General features: G+C 30.3%; 6 protein-coding genes and 1 long non-coding RNA gene across 8 annotated transcripts; 3 read left to right on the top strand and 4 right to left on the bottom strand.

Annotated features, from left to right (window-relative positions):
• Positions 1 to 966: 966 nt before the first annotated feature.
• Positions 967 to 9,393, top strand: LOC128386175 (brain-specific serine protease 4-like). 2 transcript variants are annotated; one of them, XM_053345170.1, is made up of 4 exons: positions 967 to 1,652; positions 5,240 to 5,899; positions 7,785 to 7,942; positions 8,314 to 9,393. In XM_053345170.1, exons 1-4 carry the CDS (start codon positions 1,508 to 1,510, stop codon positions 8,479 to 8,481), a joined length of 1,131 nt encoding a protein of 376 aa, XP_053201145.1. In that variant the 5' UTR covers positions 967 to 1,507; the 3' UTR covers positions 8,482 to 9,393. The 2 variants fall into 2 exon arrangements, with proteins under 2 accessions (XP_053201145.1, XP_053201144.1); XM_053345169.1 differs by having other exon boundaries at positions 5,222 to 5,899.
• On the bottom strand, positions 8,703 to 10,085 carry LOC128386180 (uncharacterized). Its single transcript, XR_008324879.1, has 4 exons — positions 9,722 to 10,085; positions 9,491 to 9,659; positions 8,938 to 9,361; positions 8,703 to 8,842 (listed from the first exon to the last, which is right to left on the bottom strand). It is a non-coding gene; the product is annotated as an uncharacterized LOC128386180 (long non-coding RNA).
• Positions 10,086 to 10,210: 125 nt separating this feature from the next.
• Positions 10,211 to 11,064, top strand: LOC128386179 (uncharacterized). The gene is made up of 2 exons (XM_053345174.1): positions 10,211 to 10,371; positions 10,493 to 11,064. Exons 1-2 carry the CDS (start codon positions 10,349 to 10,351, stop codon positions 10,767 to 10,769), a joined length of 300 nt encoding a protein of 99 aa, XP_053201149.1. The 5' UTR covers positions 10,211 to 10,348; the 3' UTR covers positions 10,770 to 11,064.
• On the bottom strand, positions 10,944 to 12,629 carry LOC128386176 (uncharacterized). The gene is made up of 5 exons (XM_053345171.1): positions 12,432 to 12,629; positions 12,266 to 12,340; positions 11,759 to 12,149; positions 11,525 to 11,683; positions 10,944 to 11,437 (listed from the first exon to the last, which is right to left on the bottom strand). Exons 1-5 carry the CDS (start codon positions 12,518 to 12,520, stop codon positions 11,252 to 11,254), a joined length of 900 nt encoding a protein of 299 aa, XP_053201146.1. The 5' UTR covers positions 12,521 to 12,629; the 3' UTR covers positions 10,944 to 11,251.
• A 105-nt stretch (positions 12,630 to 12,734) lies between these two features.
• LOC128386178 (AP-1 complex subunit sigma-2-like) lies at positions 12,735 to 14,174 on the top strand. The gene is made up of 2 exons (XM_053345173.1): positions 12,735 to 13,317; positions 13,411 to 14,174. The coding sequence occupies exons 1-2, from the start codon at positions 12,892 to 12,894 to the stop codon at positions 13,456 to 13,458; spliced, it is 474 nt and encodes a 157-aa protein (XP_053201148.1). The 5' UTR covers positions 12,735 to 12,891; the 3' UTR covers positions 13,459 to 14,174.
• A 759-nt stretch (positions 14,175 to 14,933) lies between these two features.
• LOC128386177 (BTB/POZ domain-containing protein KCTD5-like) lies at positions 14,934 to 16,182 on the bottom strand. Its single transcript, XM_053345172.1, has one exon. It carries the CDS (start codon positions 15,824 to 15,826, stop codon positions 15,158 to 15,160), a length of 669 nt encoding a protein of 222 aa, XP_053201147.1. The 5' UTR covers positions 15,827 to 16,182; the 3' UTR covers positions 14,934 to 15,157.
• Positions 16,183 to 18,669: 2,487 nt separating this feature from the next.
• Positions 18,670 to 21,478, bottom strand: LOC128386174 (exonuclease 1-like). The gene is made up of 2 exons (XM_053345167.1): positions 20,628 to 21,478; positions 18,670 to 20,352 (listed from the first exon to the last, which is right to left on the bottom strand). The coding sequence occupies exons 1-2, from the start codon at positions 20,906 to 20,908 to the stop codon at positions 18,891 to 18,893; spliced, it is 1,743 nt and encodes a 580-aa protein (XP_053201142.1). The 5' UTR covers positions 20,909 to 21,478; the 3' UTR covers positions 18,670 to 18,890.
• Positions 21,479 to 21,974: the final 496 nt, after the last annotated feature.

Genomic DNA, 21,974 nt, shown 5'->3' with positions numbered 1-21,974 from the left:
AATTGATTAATCTGATTGTTGGCCAATGGTTGTTGTTGTATTTTGATTGTTTGAAAATGGTAACAATCAAGAATCAACTAACATGATTATAATTATATTATTTTCCTATTAAAAAAAACTACTGTTCATCATCATCACCATTAATATGTTATTAACAATCAATTGTGAGTATTAAATTAAATCATAATGACGATGATAATTTAAATTACTGTTAATGGTTAACATTATCAATTCCTGATCTCTATTACTGTTTGAGAAAATTGAAGAAAATCAATCAATCAATTGATTATTGTACCTGATTGTACCTTGATTATTGTTGATTGTTATATTAGATTAGTAGTAATAGTTAGTTAGTTAGTGATTAAGTTAAAGGTAATATACAATTTCTTGTCAAATAAAGGACTCGGAGGTTAAATCATCATCATCATCTTAATAATAACATATAAGGTAAGTTAACTTGAAGAAGTGATTTTTTCGTATTAATTTAATTTCATGTTGATTGTTGACTGATTTTCGGAGTTACAAAAATAAAGGGAAAGAGGAGGAGGACCAGGGTTGCGAATTGTAATCACAAAACTGTTCAACAATCAACAATTGAAAAAAAAGAGAAATTATCAAAAAAGGAATTAGAAATTATCATTAACTCTCTCTCTCTCTCTCTCTCTCTCTCTCTCTCTCTCTCTCTCTCTCTCTCTCTGCTCTCTATTATTATAACTGATATTGTGATTATATTTTTAAATAAGATCATAAAACCCTCTCTCAATCAGGTAAATCACGAATCATCATCATTACGTGACAATTTCTCTTTCTTCCTCTCTTTCTTTTTGGTTGTTTCCAATTCGATTGGGAAAATAACGGTACTTTTGTTTTCTTCGTTCACCACAAGATGGCGTTGTTAATTCTAAATTTAGTTGTAATTTAGTTTTCTGTTGACAATCAAGTTTAATTTAGTTTGTTGATGTTACTATTAACAGGTAGTTTCATTTAGGTTTTAGTTTTGTTAATGTTAAGATTGGTTATGGTTTGTTTTTGTTTTAGTTTTTCCATTATATGAAATGATGGATATTTTTTTGTTTTAACCTTTAAATCAGTTTAAATTTAATTGTTGATTGGTAAAGGTTGATATCGATGTTGATGGATTATCGTTATTTATTTAGATATTAAATAACAATCAGTTAATTAATCATCAACAGAGGCAACAAACATTTATTCCTCTCATTTGGATAATAATAACAATCAACTAATCATCCGGAAACACCGACAACAAATTTTAAGTGAAATGATTACGGTGACAATTAATTTATATTAGTGATGTTGATTAATCATTGGTTTTTACCCTTTTAATAGTAAATATTTCAATAGTATTTAGTATTTTTCTTATTCTAATTAATTTTTGTTCACGTTAAAATTTTCTAAACAATCATCAAATTAACAGTTTAATTAATTGTGATTTTCAAACAAAAAGTTTCCAAGTTGTAAACAAAAAGTTTACGTTCAATTTGAATGGATGGGATTATCAACCCATCAATACAAATCAATGGATTATGTGATCAATTTAACCAATCATTTATTACTAAATTGGTTAATCATCTTATCAACTTTTTTAATTTTAAACCATATTGGATTAATTCATGGAGCTGAAACTAATCAAGGTTTGTAACTAATTTCCTATTCGATAATCAAACAATTTGATTTCTATCATTATCAGTTCGGCCATTTTGCTTTTCGTAATTTCTTATGGAAACCTTATGATGATGAAGATAAAGAATAAGAGAGAGAGAGAGATACTTTCATCATCTTCATCCTCATCATCAAACAAGCTCAAGTTTGAGTTCTATTTGGGTCAAGACGGACTTTTGATCTTAAAAAGATGACGATCATGGTGAATATAAGAATGGGAGAAAGAAAGAGAGAAAAGAAACTAAAATAGCAGAAAAAAAGATAAGATGATGATGAGGATGAGGATGATGATGGAAGATATAAGATGAAGGATGAAGGTAGAAAATGAAGATCTGAAACAAATAGTAACAGAAATTGACATTCGGTGCGATATTAATATCGTTTTTTTTTCTCCAAATTTTCTGGTTAACTTTTTTTTCGCGAAAAAAACTTTTTCTTCTCCCCAGTTAATCAACTTTAATTTCTGACAATCAGCTAAACACTTTACAATTAAGAGAGAAAAATTGATTCAAATAATCATGATTAACTTTTACCTTCACATTATGATGAATTAACAATCCAAAGTTAATTGTTGATTCAATTCACGTTTTCATCTCAAGTGGATATTGTTGATTATATCAATTTATTTTTCTTCTTTTGCCCTTTAATTGTGATTAGTTAATTGTCTTTTATAATGGTTGTTGAACACAAGATTAACAAACAGAAAAACCTAATCTATTAATTATATGGATTACACTTTTACCCATCTAATTGTTTCAATCCTTTTAGTTAATTTAGTTTGAAACAATTTGTTTTCCCAATGAAAACAAAACAACTTTTCTCATTGATTGTAACTAATTGTTAACTTAATTGTTTGCTAATTAAAATTACTAATTGCCCAGTCAACTTGCTACATAAAAACTCAAGAGATAATACAAATATTTAATTATTCAATTAAATTTAATTTAGTTTCAAATCTTATTAGGGTCAATCAAGGCTTGGTAACCATAATTATAATAATAATAATGAAAAAAAATTCGTTAATTAATCAATTTGATTTGGAAAACTGTTCAACGGTAAAACTGTTAATTGTATATTAATGATGATTAGGATTTGATTTAATTTTTTACTCTTGTTGTCATTGAATTGTATTCATCATTATCATCATCATCATCCTAACCTAATCAAGTTAATCAATTTAATTGGTTCCCCCCGTTGACTTAATTGTGAATGAAAAAAAAACACATTCAACTTGAAAAAAAAGCCAAACTAAATTAACTTTGATGATGATCATTGAAAACAACAATTTAACGACCATTTCATTTTTGAATATTGGTTGATTGTTGATTTGAATTAGCTGAGTTGATTTAATTTGCTTTCTTTTCCTTTCAACTGTTAACTATTTATTGTTATCATCATCACCTTAATCATCAGTAGTAATGATAATAATAATCAATAAACCTTTCGAAAATAGTTAATTCTAATTTAGTTAAAATTTAAATTCTAATAATAATAATGTCCATCGAATCGAATCGTTAATAAACATATTACACTTAGAACTAAATTAACATTCTAATAAGATTAACCAGTTTATACTTTCAATCGTAATCATTGAACCATTAGCTGATTACCTTTCGCTTTATCCTCATCCTCATCCTCATCTTCATCATCATCATCATCATCCACCCCCTCCAATTGCTGATAATCAACAACAATCAACGTTAATCAGTTTCAATGAACGTTGAAATGAGGTGAAAGGCACGAGTTTAAATTGTTACCATCTCGATTTAACTTTCCAATATAATGATGATTACAGTTTGCTAATCCTAATCAAGATTAACTAATGGTAATCATTAAAAAGGTGCAGAGTTTCAATTGAAATAGTAAATATAATCACTTTTGTCAAAGGTGTGTCCATTTAGAGGTGGGGGTGGTAATAATAATCGTTAATTGTCACAATTACAATTTAATTTAAAAGGTGAAACCTTTCATTTTGTTTATGTTTACCTGTTGCTTAATTGTTACCGTTGATTGTTGCTAATATTACATTACCCTAACTGTTAATTTCATTAACATGAAACCAATTTTTTTCATCTTAATATTATTGATTGTTGTTGAAATTAATTCCTCCCATTAAGAATGCTAATAACAATTAGCTAATATGTTTCACTTATGATTAACTTAAATTGTTCTGCCCTTAATTGTTATATTAGTGAAAATTAAGCTCTCTCTCTCTCTCTCTCTCTCTCTAAATTGGTCAAGTTAATTTTAAATTTATCTCATTCATGATTCCTTAATTGTTAATCATTTTCTTGATCACCAGGAATTGATGATTATAATAGTAGTTTTTTCAAACTTATTTCTTGATAAATTTTCACCAATTCAATTCAATTGTATTGATACGGTTTAGTTGATTGTTGGAGATGAAAAAAAAGTCTTAATCATTGTTAGTTTCTTGGTTTAACTAATTTTAACAATCAAAGTTAATTTCTTACAATTTCTAAATCATGTATCATCTAACTGGCAAGATGATTTAAAACAATTAAATTTCATTCTCATGATATATTATTATTATTATTCAAAGAGAGAGGTGAAAATCTGGTTCACTGAATTGAATTAATTGAACAATCAATAGGATGATTATGGTGATTGTTTGACAATTAATTGTTTACAAGAAGAAGAAGAAGAAGGAAAAAAAGTTAATACCTTGAACAATTTAATTGTTGTCAAATTGATGTCAAATCATTTACCCAAATTGTAAGATGGTTAGTTAATCATGATTATGATAAAAAAAATTATCAACTATCAACGGGAATCCATTGATTAAATCATGATAATGATTTCTGGGTGTTTACATTAATCATTATTGGGACTGATCGTTGTGTGTTTGTGTGATGGTGATGGAAAGGAAAAGCAATCTAAACAATTAATAAATTACGGATGAAGATGATAATCACTTTTCAGGATTAGTATTTAATCATCTTAATTATGTGGGCCAGTTTGTTATCCTGCTGTCAACAACAACAGCAACACCAACAACAGAAACAACAACTTGTAGCCCTGAAAAATTAGATCGACCCAAATCTTTACCTCTATTGACCGGACCATTTAACCCAAATTTTTCATTTCTTTTTACACTTACCTGTATTTATTTACCTGTTGTTGTTGTTTTATTATCAAGTATTAATATATGAGTTTTTTGTTGTTGTAAACGTAATAATTTAAGTCTATTCTTAGTTTCCCTTGGGATCATTCATATAACTTATATAATAGATTTGATTAGTTGATTTAATTTTTTTGGTTCTGCTTAGTGTTTATTGTAAATATTTGATTTGTAAAATTATTATTATTAGTTACATGTTTGTCTCATTGTCATTGTTTGATTGTTGATTAATTGTTGGTGTATTTGGTTATGGGGATGAGGTGATGAGGATGAGGATGAAGATGGAGATGAGGATGGCGATGGTTGTGGTGATTAGTTGATTTGATTTAGTTTTTCTTTCGTTTTTTTTTGATGATTGATTGTCGATTTGTCTTTTTTTTATTGTCCATCTAATTTTAGCTAATTTTGTGACCAAAGCTTTAGGAAATGTTGTCCGTTTATTACCTTCCATGAGGATTGGGAGTCGATTTAATCAAGGATGTGTCGGTGGTACTAAGTGTCAATTTTTTCTCTCCTGCTGGATGTCCGGTGGTTCATTGGGGTCATCGTGTGGTCCACTTTATACCTGTTGTATTACACCTTCAAGTCAGGATATTCAGCCAGCCTTTTTTGGACCAGTGGTCAATGATCCTTATTGTGGACGAAGTGCAACTCGAATCAGTCGGATTGTCGGCGGGTCAGATGCTTCTTTTGGTCAATTTCCTTGGCTTGCCTTTGTTCAGGTTGGTGGAAGCCGATGTGGAGGTGCTCTGGTTGGTCAGCGTCATGTTGTCACTGCTGGACATTGTGTTGCACGATCTCAGCAAAGTCCAACAAGTATTAGGGTTACTTTAGGTGATTACGTTTTACATTCGGACATTGAAAGTTTACCACATGAAATTTTCACCGTTACCGATGTCCGGTTACATCCCAATTTCCGGTTTACCCCTCAAGCGGACAGGTATGATGTTGCCGTTCTAGTATTGGACCGACCAGTCCAGTATAGGGACAATATAAAGCCGATCTGTTTACCCCAGAAAGGTGCCAACTTTTTGGGCAGAGCGGCTTTTGTGGCCGGTTGGGGAGCCCTTCAAGCAGGTAAGATATTCACTATTTATCTTCATCATTATCAACATCCTCATCCTTATCATCCTTATCCTAACAAGGTCGAACACGAATCAATGATGATGATCAACCTAAACAACAACAACAACATTAAAAAAAAAGTTAATTATATTAATAACTCAATGTAATTACACCTAATATAATATAAGGTAATTCAATTGGATTTACAAGGAATCGTTATTGTTGTTACCCAATAGTTGATTTAGTTTAACGATAATTAGTTTAAAATATATAAATTGTTTCTCTCTCTCTCTCTCTGAAACTGGACTGGTCAATTTGTTAACCGAATGGTCAAGAGAGGGAGAAGGTTAAAAAGTTATAATCATAATAATCTCATGAATAATAATGAAAATGTTTCAGTGTTGGTTACACATTCACTCATATATCTCTCATAACAATAAAGAGTAACAATTAAATACTGATTTAGAAAAATGATTCAGTTGATTATGATTGCGATCATGTTAATTATATTGTTTAATTTTTTTTCATGTTCTTTTAAAAAAGTAACCACGAATATGCAAAAATGAATGAAATAGTTACCGTTATTTTCAGTTGCGATACTTTCTCGTTTTGGTAACAACAATTGTCCAAACTCCTTGTTCATCATCACCTTAATTGTTGTTGTTCAATTTACAACAGTTAAGAAATTGTAAATTCATCATTGATTAACCAACCTCAACCCTGTTTAACTACTATTACTACACCAATGATAACATTTAAATCACAATCTATTGTTAGATTTAAAAAGTTACTCACCAGAAATTGTGATCATCATCATCAGGATCATCTTGATTGTTGTTTATTATACCAACAATCAACTAACAGTTGAGGTCAGTGTCATCATCATACTGACCTAAATTAAGTTAATCAAAAATTCAGTAATTTTCACTTCTAATTTTTAATCATCGTACATTTTTATTTGATCAGTTGATTGTCAATAATGAAAGCACAACTTTTTTGACAAGTTTAGTTAATAAATTTAACTGATTTAGTTAATTTCTTGCTAATCATCATACCACTAAATAGGATATGCAATTGGTTTAATTGTTGATAGTAAATAGAAGTACCAAAATTGTATCATCATCATTAATTATCTTCAACAAGGTTAATCAGGCAATTTGATTTTAGTTATATGATTAGTTAATTTTGTTTTTTTCGTTGATTCATTTTTGTTCATTTCTTTGAAAAGTTAATTGCAATTCAATTTTTGTTGTTGATTTTCACTCGTCCATTCCCACTGATCATGATTACATGTTTTAAATTAGCAATTTAATTATCAACCAGTTTTTTACATAATATTTATATAATTGTCATCGTCAAATATTTGATTGTCTGTCACAATCAACACTCATAAAACAAACAATCAAGATAATTGTTGTTAATATAATGATGGGAATGTGTGGGCTTAATTAATGGAAATAATTTAATTGTTTCTAAAAAAGTTTCCTTGCTAATTGTCACTGATTATTTATATATATATATAAAAGATATATCAAGTTAAACAATTATCATGATTAACTTGATGATAAACCAAAAAATGATCACAATTATCACACTTAAACCTTAATTGCTGAATATATCATTGATCGGTCATGATGATTGTTGACCTGATTGTTTTGTCCATTTACATGTTGCCAATTAACTAATTGTTATCATTATCATCATCATCATCATCCTGAAAACTGAATCAAAAGTAAACTTTGATTCTGTCTACTAATTATCACCGTTAAAGTTTAAAACAAAATTGAATTAAAATCAATTGTTATTGTTTTTTTCTTCTTCTCTTTCCACTAAATTGTTAATCTAATTTTGGTTTCAATCTCTTTCACACAAACAATTAATGGTTGATTAACACAAGGATCCAAACTACGGCCCAAAGTATTACAACATGTTAACGTTCCCGTGATTGACAATAACGTCTGCGAGGTTTGGCACCGACGACGTGGTATTAATATCAGGATTCACGATGAAATGATGTGTGCAGGTTACGAGTTTGGTGGACGAGATGCTTGCCAGGTAATCATTATCTCCATCATCCTAATTATAAATCAGTGTTACAATTAACAATCAATTAGCTTTTGGTGAAGCCAAAAGTTAGTTTTTTTCGAAGAAGGAAAAAAAAACTTTTCACCAAATTTCATCTTCATCTTGTTATTACAATTATCAACATCATCTCCAATTTGATAATATTTATAAATCAACATGAGATATAAATATTGATTAATATATTGATTCTTAATCAGCCAACCTGAAATCTTAGTTAAATGAACCAAATTAACCGATTCTTTAATTTCTTTTTCTTTTTCTTCCTTGTCTTCTTCTTGTATTATCTTCTCTTTTTTTTTCTTTTCTTTTCTTTTCTTTCTCTCTCTTGTTTCGTCCTTCAGGGTGACTCGGGTGGACCCTTGATGCTTAATGAATATGGTGTTTGGTATTTGATTGGAATTGTATCTGCAGGTTATTCATGTGCCAAACAGTATCAGCCAGGTATTTACCATCGGGTCAGTAGTTCATCAGATTGGATCTCGGCTAATGTATATCAAGGCAAGAAATGAATCAACATGATAAACAATCAGTGATTCAAATCTCGAGTGTGAAAGGAACCATTTTTCTTCAGATAAACAACAATTAGTAACATTTTTACAACAAAACAATTGTAAATCAATCTTCATCTTTTACCAACTAATGATAACCATCAACGATCAGTAACCTCGACAAACATTCACACACACACATAAGTAAACACGGATGCAAATAGGTACCAATAGAGAGGGTTGATTAAGAGTCCAATCGAATACAGATCATCATCATCAATAATAATAACATCAATCATATCCAAACGTATTGATTGGTCACCAATTTGTTTCCAGTTTAACAAGTTTAATGGATCGTCAAGATTTGCTGGATATCTGAAATCTAAAGGAAAACAAAGACAGAGAGAAATCAGAATTAAGCATCGGATTAACGTCGGATTAACATGAGAATCATTTTTTGTTCTTAATTATATTTACCTGTTGTTATCATTGTTGTCGTTGCCATTACTATTGATACCATCCCTTTCATCATCCATCAATTTTTTTCCTCATATTCATCTCATCATCTTATTATTACCTCCTTTCGACAACATGGAGAATTCAAATTTACAATCAAGATTCAACAACTTTTTTTTATAGAAAAAAAAACAATTCTATTCACTAGTTAAGTGTGTAAAAAATTAATCACTAGTGACAATTAGTGTTCTGTTCAAATCATCTCTTTGTAAATCGACCATGTTATGTATCTACATGTTTAAATTATGATTATTACTCTCCTTTTCCTCTCTCTCTCTCTCTCTCCTTCCAATCTCCATGTTCCTTAATCTCATCTCATCTTCACCATCATCAAGATCATCTCCTCGTTATTTTTTCATTTTCCCCTTGAAGGAACCATTTTAGTCTGTAAATAAAAAGAGTAATTTCCTAGGTTAATCACTGATCATTTCCTTTTTCCATCCAATATATTACTAAATTTTGGACGTTTCGGTTATTCAGACAAGAAAAGAAGGTTACAATTAGAGTGACTTACCGAAGATTTAATGAAAATCAAGATGTAACTGTTGTAATAACAAAGAGACCACCACAATTACCATTTACTTCTTGGCCATTCGTAAGCAACCAGAGAGTTCGTATTGTGATCGGATACATGACCCAAATGCTTATGAGAGGCCAACTTGTTATCCAAATGAATTGAAATTCTGAGAAGAAAAAAAGAAAAAAATCAGAAAAAAATCGAATTTGGAAAGAAAATTTTAGTTACCAACAAGAGAACCGTTAATCTTTGGCATCCAAAAGTAGCTTAAGGCCCAATAAAAGGTTCATCTTCATACGAAGAGAGGGTTTTAGACACACTTTCCACTTTAAATCTTCCATTGAATTATCGCCTGAGTTATCACTTTTTTAGCTGCCAAGCTTAATGATGATTAAAGAGGTTGCTAATCAAATATAATCATCAAAAGTTATCCACTAAAAATGATTATTCAGTCAATCAGTACAGTTAATGGATCACCTTCAACCTTTTAGATGATTGATGTTTACAGTAAACAGATGGAAAACTTTTAAACACATAAAGAGAAAAATTCAAATGATTAAGACTGATTAAGTGAAAATAATTAAGAAAAAAATGAATCAATTGATTTTTAGAAAAATCAAAATTGAAAATATTTTGAAATTAGAATTTTTGGTAACTTTATTCTCTTTCAGATGTCGCCACTTCTCTTTTCTCTGATTGGTCGATAAAAGAATAAGTGTGACATTTAGAATTTGATTGTTTTCTTTTTTTTCTGTGTCCTTTCCAAGACCTTTGAAGAAACAATTTAATTTTATCGAATTTAATTAACTGTGATTAATTTTTTTCTTCACTTTGTATCTAAATTAAAGGATAGAGATGATCGCCTCTCGAGTCTTAAGGTGAGAATTTTGATATTTTCCATGAAATAAAAGGTTTAAATTGTTCTAATTTTTTGGTGACACGAATTTCTAATGTTTTCTTTTCTTATGTTGTATTTGATTTTTAATTGTTGATGATTAGATCCATTCGGTTAGGAACAAGTTCTAGATTTAGTTCTACAATTGCTGGACGTTTGGAAAAGCCACCACTTCGAGGTCAACATCGTTATTCCATGCAAAATGCTTTCTTAGCGGCTCTTACCATCTCTCTTGGCAGTGGATTTTTATTGAATACCTTTTTCTGGTTACCAAGGAAGAAGAGGATGAATGAATTTTTCGCAAATTATGATGATGCAAAAAGAGCCAAGGAATTAATTGAAGGAGGAATCCTTGATTTAGTTGTCGATGATTTGGATTAAACGAAATCAACATGTAATTACTCTAGTGAATGTTAATCATGTTACGATTTTCTTTCAACATCTTTAATCCCAATTTTCTTCAGATTTAAACATCTTAAAAACAACAAAAGTAGAAAGTTATAATTATTAATTAACATTTATGTTAACCGAAATATATAAAAATCAACCAGTGAATATTAGGATCAATTGTTGCTTTTTATTGTTACGGTTTTCATTGTTAATCCTATTTGGATATTGTGAATCCGGTGTATAAGAAATAAATTGTAATCAAAATGAGTTAATGATTGAAAATGAATTCAGTCTTATCTGTATAAGTTTCTCTCTCCTCTTTCCTCTAACTGATTATCTTTCATTATTTTGAAGAAAAAGTTTGTTAAATCTTCCAAATTGGGTTCGATTAAGATTATATTTTAGTTGTAAATAATTAGACAAGTTTCCATGCAGATTACTTGGATTTAGATCAATTTGATGATGATCACTAATCAAGAAGCTTTGACCGAAGGTAATCTTTCAACCAACCGTTGCATTCGTGAATATGCTTGTTCCAATTTATCCAACAATTTAGTTTCTTGGGCTGATCGATGCTCCTCATAATCGTTGACCAACTTAAGCGCTGAGAGACCAAAATTAAAACGATGATTTGAAGACTTAGAATGATCAGTTCGAACCTAATAATAAATGAGAAAAGTAAATAACGATCATAATTTGCAGGTAATTGATCTTTCAAAACGAAAAATTAACTAAATTCAACTTACGGAAATTGTACCGATAACATCTAATGAATTATTCGACTTGTGACAATCATGATCAAGTAAATTCTTGAGAAATGTTTGATCGAATGATATTTTCGGAACTTCTAAACGTTGATTAGACAATTCAGTTAGTATTGTGTTGATGTTAGCGATCATTTTATTCTGTCAGAGAAAAGAATGATTAGTTTGATTGTTCCATGTATTTTTTTTTGTTAATTTTCTATTTGTAATACTTACAATTTCGTCTAAAGTTGTGTTGTAGTTGATTTCTTTTCGCCTTTGTCTTGTCTGGAAAACGGTTACACTTCCGTTTGGGAAAAGATCTTTGATTGATAATTGTTCTTTGAAAAGAGAGTCAACATCTACCTGGGGAATTTGAGCTTTTGAGAAACTTTCACAGAACAATTTAATCATTTCTAAAGCTGATGATAGAGATTTAAATAGAGTCTCTTTCGTCTTCATCATGTCAGTTTTTCGTCTCTCCTGTTCCAATCTTTTTTCCTCTTGGTGGACAGCAGATAACAAACCACCTAAACCTTTTTCCACTTTGATAAGGTCATTTTTAAGAGCATCTCTCTTCTTCTTTTCACTAATTAAACTTGAAGAATCTTTGATTGCTTTAAATTTACTGGGGAAAAAAGAGAACAATAACTCAAATTAAAACAAGAAAAAAAAATGGCTGATTGATTAACCAAGAAAGAGGGAAACATTAACCAAGATTAAACTCTTTTGTTTAAAACTTACCTTTTAGATTTAAAATTTTCACTAAGTAAACTGAGCAATTTAATATAAAGATGACCATTTTTTGATGTAATTAGTCTAAAGAGAAGATGTAAAAAACATAATATTAATCAAAACGAGAATCACAAGGAAAAAATGACAATTTGAGAAAAGCGAATAACAAAATTACCTGGTTACATCTTTTGCTCCTATTTTAAGATTAGAAAATGGAAATTCCTCTTGAATCCATGTGACAACTTTAGATTCTAAAGATGACATAGTTTATGGTCATTCAATTAGAATAAATAAATAAAAACAAAAGAAATTAAGAAAATAGTAATTGGCAAATCAAATGTTAATCAAAACAAAAAATTGGAACAAAAAAAATGAGAAAAGAAAATAAGAAAAATGGTTTATTGGCGCGCTTTCGGTAACCATGGTAACCGTAACCACGTGATTCGGTTACTATGTTGTTGGAATGAAAAATTTGCTTCAAGAAAATTTCTTGTTGACATTTAATTTTTAGGAATTTAATTTTCTTTTTAGTGATTTGATTAGTGTTCATTTGGTTTTTTTTCTTTCTTTTTGTTTTGTTTGATTGGTGATCTTTTTCATTGCTTGTTGGGAGCGAAGGGGTAACTTGAATCGAAATGCTTCACTTTATGTTACTCTTTAGTCGCCAAGGAAAACTTCGTCTACAGAAATGGTTTGTTCCTCATTCGGATAAGATGAAGAAAAAAATTACCAGAGAATTGATGACGATAACTTTATCTCGAAAAGCTAAGCATTGTAACTTCATCGAATGGAAAGATTTGAAAATTTGCTACAAAAGGTATGCTAGCCTTTACTTTCTTTGTGGAATCGAGCAAGAAGATAATGAGCTCATCTGTTTGGAATTGATTCACCGATATGTTGAACTGTTGGATAAATATTTTGGCTCAGTTTGTGAATTGGACATTATATTTAACTTTGAGAAAGCTTATTTTATACTGGACGAATTTTTAATTGGTGGTGAGGTTCAAGAGACGAGTAAAAAGTTGGTTCTCAAAGCAATCAGCAGCCAAGATATGCTTCAGGTAAGATTCACGCCTAATCATCAAGTTGCCATTTTCCATTTACAAAATTATTAATCTCTTATTTTTTGTTCTTTTTTCTTCTAAATATTTCAGGAAGAAGAGATTCCTCAAGGATTCTTTGAGGACCAAGGATTAGGATGACTAGAGAAACCAAGTTTTCTCCATGTTAATCGATGAGACGTCAACCTCAATAGTTTAACTTGAACCAAAATGATTATCCAGTTGTTGTTTTAGCAAAGAATCAAGAACAATCTCCATTTCTATACCATATCTATTAATTAATATTGTGATTAATCAAATTTTACTTGTCTCCCATGGTAAACAAAATTACCCTGTGCCTGTTACCTTTGTTTTGTCTTCAATGTGATCGTTTCAATTTTTAACCTCTTCTCTCACAATTAAGATCAAATCTCACCAAGATCTCTTCCAATATACACAAGATAATTTAATTCCACTTTTAATTGTTACATTTCCAACTTCATGACATTTCAAAATTTCCACCATGACATTACCTCAATCAGAATTCAACCATCAATGGGACCAATTTCTAGAATCAATTGAAATCTCTTCCAATCGCATTTAAAGTAACCTTTAATTTGGTACTTAATCTCATCCGTTAATCGTTAATCTGGCTAATATCAACTTTCACCTTCTCCAACAATTTAAATCAAATTACATTCATTCCTAATTGGGTTAATCTATCAGATGTTACTTTAATTACTATTTTCATCTTGGCTAATGTTACCATTTCATAAGAGGAAACATTTATCACAACAATTAAGTTAATTGTGGTTTTCATATACAAAAGAAAATAACAATTATGGCTAATTAATCAATTAAAATATTTCCAAAATGAACTGAATTAATCTCCATTGATTTTTGATTCTAAGTAATTGTTTAAATAGCTTAATCAAAATTCAACAATCAACACTCACTGTTGATGAAGAAACTTAAATTGTACAAGTTTTTAATCATTTGGTGAGTTGATTAGTGAAATACAAAATTGTGATAGTTAAGACATCACTTAAAAATTATCAAATGAATGAATTTCGGTTAAACAATTATTATTACAATTAATTTTGCTTCTCAATTAGTGTTAAATCATTTAAAGCATATTCAATGTCTCTCTTGCATAATTTGAAACAAAATTTATCCAATCAAAGACCAATTAAATTAAAAGGTGAAATTGTCAATAAACAATTAAGATGATCAAGTAAATCAGTTTGCATTTTGTTTTTGACGATAAATTGATTTGATTTCAATTTGCTTTTGCTTGCCATCTTTATGAATCCTAACCAATTGTTAGCTAATCTTGTTAACAATTTAATTGTTGATTATTGTCCATGGATGATGATGGTCTTTAATCCAGATAAATCCTGAGTGAGAATTCATTCTGATTCCAATATATAACAGGAGTATTTCTAATTAGTGTGAAGCTTTTGTTTCCTTTCAATTATAAAAAGAGGATTAAAATTAACAGATTAAGAAAATGGATCTCAAGAGAAAGCATATCAATTAGTTAATTGTCAGGAATAGAAGGGTGAGTTTGATGACTATTAGAAGAAAATTGTATCTAAAAAGAGAAAAGTGAAAATAATGAAAATGAAATTCAAGGCTTGAAAATCAAAGAAAGACAAAGACAATGTTGAAATGGTGACAATTAGTTAATTACACCAAACGATTATCCATGAAAAGAGAACGAGAAATTTTCATGATAAGACTGATGATTGTTGATAGATGATGAGAAAGGTGAACATGTATGTTTACAACAATCAACATAAACTGCAATTCTAACCCGTTTGTTTACTGACCATAATTCAGTAAATTAAACAATTGGTTGTTAACCTAAAATTGAAGATCGTTGTTGTAACATCATTTTAACCCGTTCGGAAAGTTCATCGGGTATTTTGATTGAATTGGTACATTCTCTTGAAACAACGCACAGAAATTCAACACCAGAACCAAATCCATTGGGTATAGGAATTAATTGTTCAAATTTCCAACCATCAGACATCGTTGAAACCATTTGGGTGAGTTCCTCGGTTCCACATTGGATTACCCTGTAAACGTGCTTCTCATTATCACTATTTTGTTTGGACTCTTTGATACGTTGTTTACATATTTTGATTAAATCGGTTATGTTATAAAATTCTGCTTCTTCCAGAACGGCTTCTTCGGAAAGATCTTTATTGATGATTAGTTTACCATGACGAAGGAAATTTAAAATTGGACCAAAATAGGTTGGATCGCGATCGATAAGGTAAGCCCCTGATTCATCCTTATCACTACCAAGAGAAGGATCTTCTTCACATAATCGGTACAAGAAGGATTTGGGATCACGGCAAATTGTGGATCGAGTGGTCATGAAAATGGTTCCACCGACATTCAAGCGAACCCATTTGTTGTTGTTATTACAAATCGATGATTTTTTATCAGAACAACCATTGGATAGACCAATTGAATTGATACCATCATTCAAATCTTGTTGATCATTTTCTATCAGCGACATAATCAAAGATTGTTTTAAATTACTAATCTCACTATCAAGTAAACAATTAACAATAACAATGAAGAAGAAGAAAAAAATTGAAAGTTAAATGAAGGAGAAAAATGAAAACAATTAGAAAATCAAATGTAAAAACCAGAAGAGATGAAGAGATAAATTAGAGAAAAAAAGAAGCAGCTTATGCTGGGAATCGATTAAGATTAAAGATGAAAATGTAGAATTTTGAACAAACGAATCTCGAATTTTAATCCAATAGAGACACACAATTAATCAAGTAATTGGAATAGAAAACGAAACAATTAAAGTTAATTATTATTCAAAGATAAACAAAGATGAATACAAACAGAACCAGAGCTTAGCCGAAATTCCGATTAGTTCGAAAAAAGAACACCAGAGGGCGAAGTCCAATTTTCTTCGAAAAAAAAAAAAATCAACAATTAACTTTAATTATTTTCGAAATACTAAAGTTTAAATCGATAAAACCAATCGAGAATTCTGATTATCTGGCTAATCTATTTCCAAGTAATAGATTGGTAAGATTGTTAGAAAAACACATCCAATTGATTTTTCTCATTTCTCTCTGTTAATTGTAGACAAAAGAGTAAATTGTTACTCTGATTTCATTGGTTAATTGTTAATTATGGTGATTAGTTGATTGATGACAAAATGGAAACTTGATTAACTTTTCTTCCCCTTGATTAGGCTAATCAATAATTTCCAAGAAATGAGCATTAATGAAATAGATTTCCCGAAGATTTAAATTTAATCAGTATTATTGTTGTTAAACTTAATTAAATCAATAGTTTGGTTCATTGATTAAGTTGGTACTTGGGTCATTAACGTGACAATTATCAATTTACGGTTGATTGTTCATACATGATGAACAGCATTTGACAGCAATTAAACCGGATATGTGTTTGTTGAGAATCACTGATTTGGATAATTAATCAGGACGGATACGTAATAATTAGTTGGTTAATTTACATATGAACATTTTGTCATTAATTATATTGGAAGAATTAATTTTTAAATTGTAATTTAAATATTAGAAGAGTAGAAATAAATTAATTGTTTTGCCTTTTCTTCTTGATGATAATCAGTTAATCCTATTATCTTGATAATTTACAAATAACGTCAATATACAAAGATGATTGTTCAACGTCTTAGTTAACCTACACACAGAAAGGTAAACAAATCAGTTGATTGTTGGGCAAATTGTCAGTCAATTTCTTCCTGAAAATGTCTCTCCATGTCAATATGATGTTAAACTAAATTAACAGATTGCGATGATCACAGTAAATCCGATTTGAAGGTAAGAACAATCAGTTTGTAACATTAAATCATTGACGATTGAGAAAGAAACAATTAAATTAATTTTAGTACATTAACTGCCCACACTTTCATTTTGGTAAATAAAACAATCACAATCAGCAGACGATTTTGTAACAATTGAACAAGGATGAAAACTTCATGTTCATAATTTGCTGACAATCAGGGAAAATATTTTTGACAATTTACTAATCATCGCTGCAAAGTATCGATTCCTCCTCTTAATTGTTCATTTGTTAATTCTTTACAATTATTGGTTGGAAACTTTTCATTTCGCTCATAATGATTATTTCTAACTTTTAGTGCAATTAAATCGAGTCTCTTTTCTCTTTTTTCTTAATTGTTCATCAAATTATTGCCGAGTAATAATCAACGAGAGATTAAACTAATAACCATGGATCTTCAATTTCTAACTCCCGATTATCACATGTCTCGAATATTCAACATCTCCGGCCAAGGTGATCCTCGAACTTCAAACTTCTTCACATTTTATTGTAAAGTTTGGATTCTCTCGTTGGTCTATGTTGCCCTTTCGTCGCTTTATTTCATCTGGTTACCCAAATTCCAGAAAACCAGGGGAGTTTATCGACCCATGGAGGCTTTTATCGTTATCTACAACGGTTTCATGTTCGGTTGCTATGGAACTGGATTAGCGATATCTTATTATGCTACCAATCAATATTCAACCTTTTGGGATTGTTCACCGATCGATGTGAACGCCACTGATCCTAAGGCCACACTGACCGTTTTAATGGCCGTTGCTTTGAACTATTTGAAGATGATCCGTTTCCTTGAACCGTTGATGTACAAAGTTGCCGGTAAAAGGCCACCCTTTTCGGGGATAATTGCTGCCGAAGGTGCTATCGTTCATTTGTTGGCCATTCTACCGCTCAAGTATCAATGTGGTAACTTTTTCACTTATCCAACTTTTCTCGATGGCCTTTCAATGATCACTTATTATGCTCATCAAACACTCAAGTGCGGTGGTTTTATTCCCGTTCATTATCAAACTTGGCACCATTGGAATATTGCAATTCAAATCTTCACCCGTTATTATGTTTATAAACAGGCACTTTGGGGCTTAGATTCACCCGTTTGCCAAGGTGACGGCGTCATCAAGTCATTAATTAACCTTCAATATTGGGGAACTATGATCAGTTTTAGTTTCTATTTCTTTGATTTGTTCATCAATGGACAACAGAGTTGGAAAGACGATGAAGATGAAGATGAAGATGAAATTGGTCCCAAAGTCGATGGTAAACACTTGAAATCATCATGAGTATTAATCCATTGAGAGAAAGTTAAGACAATCAATCGGGTGAATTGTCAACGGTGTAATTTGTTGATGTAGAAAAAGTTTATAAATCATTTGGCGAAAATAAAAAATTTCCATTTATAAAAAAGTAAATCTTGATTTTCTTTCATTTTCCTAATTTGCTTGACCATTCCTGAGTTGATTGGACACATGAGATGAAAAGATGATTAAGATTTAAATGAACGGTGAAAAATAATAATCATAATAATTGGTTAGTTCAAATGTAATTTCACATTTTTACAATTGGGTAAAAAAAGAAAATGTTTGTCATTAATGTTAATCGAGTGGTAAGAGTATTTAGAAAGTCAATTTAAGGTATAAAAAGAATCACAATTTTAGCTTGAAAATGAGCTAATGGCATAACAATTTAGTTGTTTCATCTTCTGATTGTTAACCAGCAAATAAATTGTTGAGGTAATAAAATCATAGTTTTTTCCTGAATGCAAATCTTTCCATTAAATTTAACGTAGTATTTTTGGTTCCCTTTGTATCTGATTTCTTTTCCGATGGCGGTGTGATTCGAGTAATTGGTTCAGCGAGATCAATCGGATTGGGCAGTGATTGGGAAGATTGTGATGATTGTGGAGATGGTGAAGATAATGAGGAAGCAACTGATGATTGGCTTGAAGAGATTGATGATTGTGAACTGGGTGGTGTTGGAATTTCAGGTTTCAACTGCCTACAAGAATCATTATCTTCTTCTTCGTATGAATCAGTTTTAAGTGTACACAAAAAAGATAATCGTTTACGTCTTTTGTCCCGCTCTTCGATAAGTTCATCAAGTGATTTAGTTTTAATTCCATCATCAATTTCAGCGCTAAAAAAGTGACGAGATTTAACAATATCACCATCACTAGAATCATTTTGACTTGATTCTTTGTAGGTATCAAGTAAACTGGAGTCAATACTGATTCTTTTGGCACTTGGTGAAGGTTCATTGGAAGATCGTTTTTGTGATGAAAATGGAGATTGGGAAAAGAAAACATTTGATTGAGTAAGAGGAGTAGCCGGTAATTCACCAAAATCAATTCTACCAGCATAACGAATCTCTAAGGGATTAATTTCTCTTGGTTTATAGTTGATTGACCAAATGGAATCGTCTTTCTCATTCCTCGAATCATAAAAGTCTTCAGGCAACCAATAGTCATTAACTTTCATTGTTTTCTTATCAACATTACCTAAAGCCCATTGAAGAGCTAGTTCATTGTCAAATTTTTTACCAGCATAATCAATATCATTTTGATCAATAGAATCATCATAAGGATTGAGAGGAACTAATTTACGTTCAATTGGACAGAAAACAAGTTGATATTTGAAAGTATTTTCAGCTCGAATAAATCCTTCGATATAATCTTTATCCACTTTTAATCCTTTCATCTTAAGATAAGAGGGAACCTTTGGTAAAGCTTTTCTCATATCCTCATTCATAGTAACTCCGAAAAATTTTTTCGCTTTCTGTAATCCAATACCAGGTAAATTCTGAAGATAATCACATCCTGATAAGATGCACATACGGCGGAATTTTTCAACGGTAAAATTACTCGATTTGGGACCCAAACAATCGGGAATTTTACTTCGTCGGATAAGAACACCTTTACCAAGTTTATCCAATTTTACCAAGACAAAGTCACATTCAAATAGGAGTAGATCAGAATCTTCGGTTATGACAAAATGTCCAATCTTTTTCTTCATCAAATAACCAATTTGAGCATCAGCTTCATATGGAGCAACAATATAATCAATCTTATGTTTACGACAAGCAACAATCAACTTCTTGGCCATTTCTGGAGTAACATCGATGCATCTTTTCATTAAATCAGCCGCTTCACGAGTGTTTCCCTCTAACATGAGTTGTTGAACTCTTTCCTTTGTCTTCTCACGATTCCTATGATTATCAAAGAAAAGATTACAAAGGGGAGAAAAGAGAGAGAGAGAATAAATTTAGTAAAAATGAGAAAGTAACGTAACTAATAACTTTGAAAGTGAATAACAGTTGATGTTTGTTGGCACAAATAAAGTTATTAGATAATAATAACACAGGAAAAAGATCCAAGAAGTGAAAAATGTTGGTTTGTTTATGATTAAGATCGCGTGATGTTGATGATGATGTTTGTCTTTTGAGAAAATGAAAAAAGATTGTAATCAATGTAATCTAAATACCTTCTTCGAGCTTCTTCGGTGACTTTCTTGGATGGAAGGTTTAATCCATCAAATACAAGGATACATTTGATACCAATTTTCCTAAGAGATTCAACTTTATACAAACAATAGTCAACATAGTAACTGGTCTCCTTTTTGTGATAAAGATCCTCACTGCATCCATAGACAGCCTTGTGTAACCAACAATAAACGTCAACCAGGGCAACACAATTAGTTAATTCGCTTATATTAACGCTCATGCTGGCAGAATTCAAGAATGGAAGTAGCCCTTGAATACCCATAATTACAATAGAAATTAGGAATACAAGTTTTCACAATCAAGAAAATATTGAAACAAAGAAAAGAGGGAAATGGTGGACAGATAGAGAGAGAGAGAAAGATAGAAAAAGATTTACAAATTCATTGGATCAAAAGGTGATCAAAATGTAATTGGATAGAAAAGATTCACACACTGAAATGGGTAAAGATGAGGTAGAATTAATGTTAGAATATAAATTAATTATAAATTAACTCGAATTAATTGTAAAAAGAAAATGTTTTGTCAATCAATTCCCTCCAATCCATCGTTTGAATTTGAAAGTGTAAACGGTTGTGATGGTTTCCCAATGGAAACAGAAGATTTTGGCGGTTACTTTGACTCCAAAGGTTAATCAACATTCTTGTTGATGAAAACAAAGAAAACAAGTAAACATTATCTACAATTAAGTGATTAAATTATCAAACACAATTAGAAGAAAGAAAAATACATCACCGGATTACAATTAAACGCTTTCCAATCAACAAGGGAAATTTTTAATCATCCAAACCAACAAAAGCTTCACCAAAGTTTAGCGTTTAAATTGCGTTTCTCTCTTTTCACAACCAAGTAAATTCTTATTTTACAATTAGAACAATTAACTTAAATTTCAAACAATTAACTTGTTTCCGATCAAATTTCCCCGAATTTAATTTGATCTTTATCAAGAATAATTAATTGTTTACTTTTTAGAATAGAACAAAATTAATCGTAATCCAAGATGGATTTTAACACAGAAATGGGATCAAGTCTTAATGAATTGAATCCAATGTTAATTCAGTTAAAGCAAATTTTGAGATCAAAATCCAAGAATTGATATTACATGAGATATTTTCATGAAAAGAAACTAATTGAAACGATTGTTAATTATTTCACAGTATTTCTACTATTTAATTGATCACTTTTCATTAATTAAATAAGAATTACTAATTAGAGTTGAAAACTGATTAAACTTTTCTCTCTGTTATTTACACTATATGACCAAATTTCTGTCAAATCCAAATTAAGGAACTTAGCAACTAGAATACAAAAAAAAATTCAAAAATATAAGT

This window comes from Panonychus citri, unplaced genomic scaffold (assembly GCF_014898815.1).
Source record: "Panonychus citri isolate SS breed McGregor unplaced genomic scaffold, ASM1489881v1 Contig00063, whole genome shotgun sequence".
In the NCBI taxonomy this organism is placed as follows: domain Eukaryota; kingdom Metazoa; phylum Arthropoda; class Arachnida; order Trombidiformes; family Tetranychidae; genus Panonychus; species Panonychus citri.
Note: the sequence above shows the minus strand (reverse complement) of the source record. Positions and strands in the feature narration are given on the sequence as shown.